Source organism: Trachymyrmex septentrionalis, unplaced genomic scaffold, assembly GCF_001594115.1.
Source record: "Trachymyrmex septentrionalis isolate Tsep2-gDNA-1 unplaced genomic scaffold, Tsep1.0 scaffold13, whole genome shotgun sequence".
Lineage (NCBI taxonomy): Eukaryota > Metazoa > Arthropoda > Insecta > Hymenoptera > Formicidae > Trachymyrmex > Trachymyrmex septentrionalis.
Window position 1 is genome coordinate 5055587 of NW_017304438.1, and position 7487 is coordinate 5063073.

Here is a 7487-nt window from a genome sequence, read left to right on the forward strand (position 1 = left end):
GTCAAATATTTAATTCATTTATACATAAAATATATCGAACATTTTGCCGAAGTTCAACGAGCTGATAGCGACAGAAAATCCGCGATAGTCCGAGTTTGTCCGATAAAGCGTCCGCATTTTTACGGTGGAACACAACAATTTTTACGTGTACAACTGCTCGTGTCGCACGCGATCACGCGAGAGTAGCCAATCGAAACGGATACCGTGGCAGAGGCCACCGCACTCCGTCATTATTCACATCACATTAAGCATTTATTATGTTTAACGTTACATTTACCGCGAGCCTCATTCGCTTCTCCAATTCGATGTAACATGTGAATGCATCGCTTGACCACATCAGATACTAAGGTACCAGAATTGCGACCATGCATTTACCATATTGAATAATCGTTCTATGTAACAAACTTCAAAGGTTATTAAACCTTTTGTTTTGGATACTACAATCCCTTTATTCAATTCCACTTGTACCTTATTCAGCATATTATTAGTATTTATGTACATATACTATAAATTTGTACATCAAATATCTCGCATTTGCAATCGCGATTTAATTGAAGCTCTTAGTTTGTCTTATAGCTCATCCATTTGTGTTTATTGATAAGTTAATTTTACATCACGAAAGAAAGATAAATATTTAATATATATAACGTGAAATTTAATAAATCATCCTCTATCGAGTGCGTTAAAATCTGAAAATATTCTACAACAGTCGTACAATATTTCAATCAGATTTCACGGAGGTAATCGTATTGCACAATCAACTGAGCTTATTCTCAATTAATCTTTCATCAAAATGTGACTATAGGATTGATATTTATAGTCAATTCTTATACTTGCACTGTTAAAAATAATATTAATTTTAATTTAAAAACGTATAATGAACTTTCTGAGATATGCAAAAATGTTAATTTTAACATTAGCATTTTATAAAGAAAAATATTAATTGTTGCACATCTCAGAAAATTCAATGTACGTCTTTAAGATAAAATTAATATTTTATTTTTACAGTGTAAGATTATCTTATACTAAGATTGTCTTAAGATGTCATAAACAAATCAGAGAAAACATTACTTACGATTATTGTCTTAAAACAAGAATTGACTATAAATATCAGTCTCGGACTGTCAAACTGTATTTTGAGATAAGTTTGAGAGTATTTTAACAATGCACTTTTAAATGCAGTATTCAATTATGTAATGAACAGACCTGAAAGGACAGAAAATTCAAGTTGAATTACAGTTCACGGGTTGTAATGTAATTTGATTATCGACAAATAAAAGCACTGAACATGGAAGGACGGAGATAATTGATTTTTTATGCTGTGCATTCTGTGATATTATTCCACGCGGAACGCGTGGAAGATGATACCGTAATGCGAGCATGGGGACGACATACGTCGCTTGGGATTTAAAGTAGAACGAAGCTTATTTTCATATAAATAAGAATACACGCAGAACGTTAGGAAAATCTTGTCTAACCTTTTCTAAAAAAAGGAACTCAATTGAAACTCATTCACAATTAATATGCGACAGCACATAATTAACACAGTCTATCATTTTCCGAGAAAGAGATATTGCAATAATATATAATTAATTTCTTTTTTCCGTATGTTGTTTCGAATTAAAAGCAGAATACATCTGAATAAATGTTACAGAAATCATTTTTATTCTTGAAAGTACAATAAAAACTGCAACAAAGTTTACACAACCGTGCTCGCTCGGTGCATGATATGTTTAAACTGCACATGTTAAAAGTCTGGAGATGAAAATCCCAGAAGCGTAAATACAAAATCCTTTTAAAAATTACACGCAAACCGCAATGAAAAATTTAATGAAAATATACGTATATTTTTTAATGTCGTAACATGCAATTAGTTTTTTTATTTCATTAATAAGAGTTTTTCTCTTTTTTCTCGTCTTTTCACAAGTTACACAAAATTAAATATACCAAAATTTATCCATAAAATGTATTTGAATCATTCATGCATATATTGTATTTGAAGATTTGAAGAAAAATTTGAAATGAAACACACATTTGAACAGTATAGATAATCTACGCGCTGTTTAAAAATTCAAACTTATCTTTCATCATGTGACTCGTGGTATTTTTGGAAAGTCAATTTACTGTATTATACTACCAAAATTTCACATTTTAATTGTGATATTTAAAAAAATAACTGTTCTTCTCTATTGTGCGCACATTAAATAACATCAATAACACAAAAGCAACAAAAACTTCGACACGCAAAACGGAAGTACTAGCTTGAAGTTGAACACTCTGAAGTAGCGTGCGGAAAGCCGAATTCGACCGTTGCGAACGTTATGTCGACAACAAATAATTCGATCATCACGCTCGCGCTGATCCAAAAGTTCTCGCCACAACGATCAGCTGATAGTGAATGATACCTTACCTTGGTGTCCCTGGATGTGTGGTAATAGTAAACAAAGGCGAACATCCACGCGCATGACAGGAGCAACGCGATCTTGACATTCCGCCGCATGACTGCTCTAGTTCGTACTTATTTCGCGTCACACGTTTCCGGTCCGCCCGGCCGATGCTCGATGACGCGTCTTCTAGCCGCAAACCGCAAACCTCGTCCTTCTTTCTCTCACGAAACAGAGCACGCACACCCGCGACCGAGAGCGCGGTGCAATATCACGGAACACCACTAATCCACACGTACCGGCAGCCGAAGCCATACTGCCGAGACGCTGAGAGGCACCGAGACTGTCCGAATACGGCGACTATTACGCTCGACGGCAGGTTGCTCGACCGTCGCCATCTGTTGGCGGTATACTGAACTACTCGGTTACGCTCATGTAGTAAAAGGCGCCAAATTTCGGAGGAATTAATAATCGTAATTGGAAGAAAAAAAACAAATTTAATTTTAAATCTTATTCTATTCAAATCGAATTTTAATATTTTTTAAATATAGAAAACAATTGGCTCCAAAATAAAAAAATAATTTATTAACAAGATACCGACTTTGATTTCTTTTTTAATAAAAATTGACTGATATATAAATGACGATCGAATAATTTAAAAGAAAAAAATGAAATTTAATTTTCAGTCTTATTTTACTCGAATAAAATATTGATATTTTTTATATAAAAATAATTAGGCTTTTAAATAAAAGAATAATTTGTTGACAAGTACTAACTTTGATCTTTTTCTAATGAAAATTGATTGATATGTGAATAACACAAATAATGGAGAAAAAAAAAGAGAGGGAGTGAGAAAAAGAAAAAGAGAACAATATTTGATCAAGATTTTAGTGCCTAATAATATTTTTTCGTGAATTTTATAATATGCTAATTGTAAAACATAATCAAATCAAAATTAAATTAGTGTGCAATGTTACAAATTAAATGAAAAATATAGAATTAAAATTCTTTTCCACGATTAAAATGCACATGCTAATGTATCTGCTTTGTATTTTGTGTTCAAAGCAAAAACAAATTTTTTTAATGCAGATTTCTATATCTATTTTTATCTCAATTATAGCGACTAATGTTATCAATTTATCAAAACATACTTCATGGAAAGATTATGTAGGTTATATGCTTGAAATAAAGGGAGTCAGTTGTAAAATTAAAAAATAAATATATAAGTCGTTAAAATTAAATTTAGAAGTTTAAACAAAGACATTTTAGTATTCTATTAATTTGTTGATGCTTATAAATTATAAGTCTGTTCTTTTTGGCTAAACTTTTGCATCAGTTTATCTTCCTTCCTTTTCTCTCCAGGAGGAAAAGTTCAGCCAAAAAGAATAGGCCTCATGTGTTTGCATTGTAAACCATGTAAGTCGCATTTGAGCAGTAAAACAGGACAACACCAACACTTCTTTAAAAAAAACTGTAAAAATTTATTGCAAAAAATATTATTTTAGTCAATATAATAATAATATTTATTAGAATAATTTTTGATGTAATAGCAAAAAAGAATAAAGAGAAAGTAAAATTTAAATAAAATTTGAAATCTAATATAATAAGATAATAGCGCATTATTAATAATATAATCTATTAGATACTATTGAGTCTATTAAAAAATGAATTAATTATAAATATCGAGAAATAAGGAATTATTTTATCGTTATTTCTAATAATATGTATTATATATATTATTATTATTATTATATATATATGTTATATATTATATCATATACAGTACTATATTGTTATGGAAACATGCATATTGTTAAAAAGTTAATGATGTTATATTAGAACGTTAGGTTGTAATATAAAACTAAACACAAAAATTTTATAATGTAGAATACATTACTACATAATTATATATATTAGTACGTAAATATGATTCTTGAAACTATTTATATAATTAAACAATTTGCGTAATTAATATGCACGCTAAAAGTTGAATAAAATAAAATTAATTCTAATAAATTTATTGTTAGGCGAATGTTGTATATAATAAACGATATATAAATAATTTTATATGTCATAATTGTTTATTGGGGCTCATGATTTACTTCTTATATTATATATATCTTTTATATATATCTTTTTTGCTTGGTATATATAATTTATAGCAGTTGTAAACCGATATTGGGTGGATTTCGATAAACCTCTCAAATACGCCCATTCGGAGCTGCAGACGCCCGCGATGCCGATCTTACGGATCAGTCTGTTATGACCTGTCTTTTCAATAAAAGTTCCGTGAGAATCCAACAACATATAACAGAATAATATTTGGTTTACTGAATTTTAAGCTGCTGTTGATATGGCTTTAGCATCGATGTGGTTCCTGTTATTATACCTCAGTTTGTGCGACGCATGGATGGATGAGAGGTATATTTCTTAATTAAAATGTAACATATATTATTCGCGTCCAATATTACATTTGCATTTGTATAATTTTAAATATTTAACGAAATTGAAAAAAGTCATATATTTAATAATTTATACAACACAATCGATAAACATATTTCTTGAAAATATAAGGATCAACAGAATGCGTGATGAAAAATACTTAAGATATAATCGGATAAAAAATGCTTGATGTTAAGCTTCATTAATATTCTATAAACTTTTTTCCGCAATTAGACTCTAATATATAAATAATTTGCTAAAAATTTAGACCTGTTTTGGAATCACGAGATGGACATCTCATAATCTCCAGCGCGAAGGACAGAAACATAACGCTGAAGATGATAGGGGACGGTTACATGAATGTCAATGAGATTAATCTGCTTCACGTAGCCTCAGCGGTAATGAATACATATTTGTATATAAATGTTCAGCAATTGAGACACAATTAGTTAAATGGATTTTGTATGTGTGTGATACTTTTCAGGCACAAAATGCGACGCGGGTCATCGACAGGTGGCGGATGGGATATTTGGCTGAGATGGAGAATTCGCTTCACCAACTAACGACTATAGTGACGGGCACTACAGGTTTACAGAGAAGAGTTGCTCTGCTTGAGAGAAGTATCGACATGAACAATACGATTCGCACAGGAAACAGATCACGTATACCGGTAAGAATGCGCAATATTGAATGAACAGCTTGCAATGACATATTTTTCTATATCCCAATACCAAATTATATCAATATGCCAATAAAAAAAAAACGTAAGAGTTATTTATGTTTAGAATGAAATAAAAGAGATTGTATAATAATAATGTATCTATAAATAGCGCTTCAATAACTTTTATAACGTTCAGTTATTATTTATTAATTTATTATTTTGCGTTTTAAATAGAGATATAAAGTTATATTAATCTTGTTGCATGAAAATAAAAAATAAATTAAATGTGAAATTAAATGTATTAAGTTGTTCTTTAAATAATATCTTTTTAGAATTTTAATTCATTGGCTTTAGCCAGAAGCAGCAGCATTCGTCGTATCAACGTCCGAGTACGTAATACGTGAATCTATTTATAGTGAATGATATATACGAATAACAATTTATACAATAAAATTTAAAATGAGTAAAATTTTTTAAGCTTAAAATATTAGAAGACTCACTGAGAGCTATGCAAACAGTACTCCGAGAAAACGAATGCCAAAGTAGCCCGTGTCAAAATGGTGGTACTTGTGAAGATCTTTATGATGCCTATCAATGTCATTGTCCATCAAACTGGGAGGTATATAAGTACTTTGACGAAAATAATATTTTGTGAGAATAATTACGATTACTTCAGGGTCCAAATTGTATGACGGACGTCAACGAGTGCGCAAGATTTCTTGGTACGGATCTCGGATGTCAAAACGGAGCAACCTGTCGTAATTTGCCTGGGTCTTATCGGTATGCAATATTAAATTTTATTACGTTTTTATTACAGCAAATAGAAAAACGTAACTTTTGTTTAATTACTAATATTTTACAAATTTACAACTGATCAAGTTTTAAATCTTTTTGTAATTTAAAAAAATATGTTTTTTTACAAAACTATAAAATATTTTGTAAAAATAGTTTCAGTAATTTTTAATTCCAGTCTAAAGTTCTATTATAAATTTCTATTTTTTTAAATAATTCTAATGAACTTCGCAAGTGGCCTTTATGGTATGATTTCTCGGATATACTGTGCGGAATATGTCTGTATATATAGTATACCTAATATTGATTCGAATATTAGATGCGACTGCTTGCCAGGATGGTTTGGCCTTCATTGCACGCAGAAAACATCGATATGTAATACAGAGAATTCCGAAGCGCTTTGCGGAGAGCACGGTGTATGCGTTGCCAAAAGCGGTTCTTCACTTGGGTATATATGCATTTGTGATCAAGTACGTTTCACTTTTCTTTCATAAAGTCTAGTTATAAATTATTCAGCTGACTAAGACTTACGCGCAACCCGCTTTTGTAACTTATTTATAGCAAAAGCGCTTCTTTTTTTTATCTTATCACCCCTTAGGGATGGGAAAACGACGGTACAAGCCCAGCTTGCACCAAGGATGTAGACGAATGTGCAGCAGCCCATCCACCTTGCTCCGTAAATCCACCGGTACCATGTCGTAATACTCGCGGTTCATTCACTTGCGGTGCATGCCCGCATGGCTATAGCGGCAATGGTTATTATTGCACCGACATTGACGAGTGTCTTATTAACAATGGCGGCTGCAGTACCTCGCCTTATGTACAATGTATAAACACAATGGTAATATATTACATAGCATGAAGTAATGCTTGTAAAAGTTATGCTTGTATCATACTGAAGATTGAAACTGAGATTGAGATTGAATTTGAATTTGACCAATCAAAGCAAAGCTTAATTAAGCTTGACATTGATTTTCTTTCTTCAGATTAATTAATTTCAAATCTCAATCTCAATACAAGTTTTACGATTGTTTAAAAAAAATGTTTGGTTTTAATAATGTCTTATTATTTTTGTATCATAAAAATAATACAACATTTTTTAACTAAATTTAATTAACATTTTTTAATTAAAGGTAAATGTATGAAAATAAAATATAGTATAGAATAACGCGTTACAATTCGCTGTGTCTTATTTTATTGCAACGATT

General features: G+C 30.9%; 2 protein-coding genes across 3 annotated transcripts in view; one reads left to right on the forward strand and one right to left on the reverse strand.

Annotated features, from left to right (window-relative positions):
- Positions 1-2681, reverse strand: part of LOC108756946 (polypeptide N-acetylgalactosaminyltransferase 2) — a 205929-nt gene extending 203248 nt beyond the window's left edge. For both annotated transcript variants that reach the window (XM_018501158.1, XM_018501157.1), the window contains exon 1: positions 2411-2681. In XM_018501158.1, coding sequence (XP_018356660.1) covers positions 2411-2500 — 90 coding nt within the window. In that variant the 5' untranslated portion in view covers positions 2501-2681. The remainder of the gene's footprint in view (positions 1-2410) is intronic.
- A 2024-nt stretch (positions 2682-4705) lies between these two features.
- Positions 4706-7487, forward strand: part of LOC108756803 (cubilin) — a 21104-nt gene continuing 18322 nt past the window's right edge. Inside the window, exons 1-8 of the mRNA XM_018500866.1 lie at positions 4706-4805; positions 5095-5224; positions 5311-5496; positions 5820-5876; positions 5966-6106; positions 6164-6267; positions 6599-6749; positions 6878-7120. Coding sequence (XP_018356368.1) covers positions 4738-4805; positions 5095-5224; positions 5311-5496; positions 5820-5876; positions 5966-6106; positions 6164-6267; positions 6599-6749; positions 6878-7120 — 1080 coding nt within the window. The 5' untranslated portion in view covers positions 4706-4737. The remainder of the gene's footprint in view (positions 4806-5094; positions 5225-5310; positions 5497-5819; positions 5877-5965; positions 6107-6163; positions 6268-6598; positions 6750-6877; positions 7121-7487) is intronic.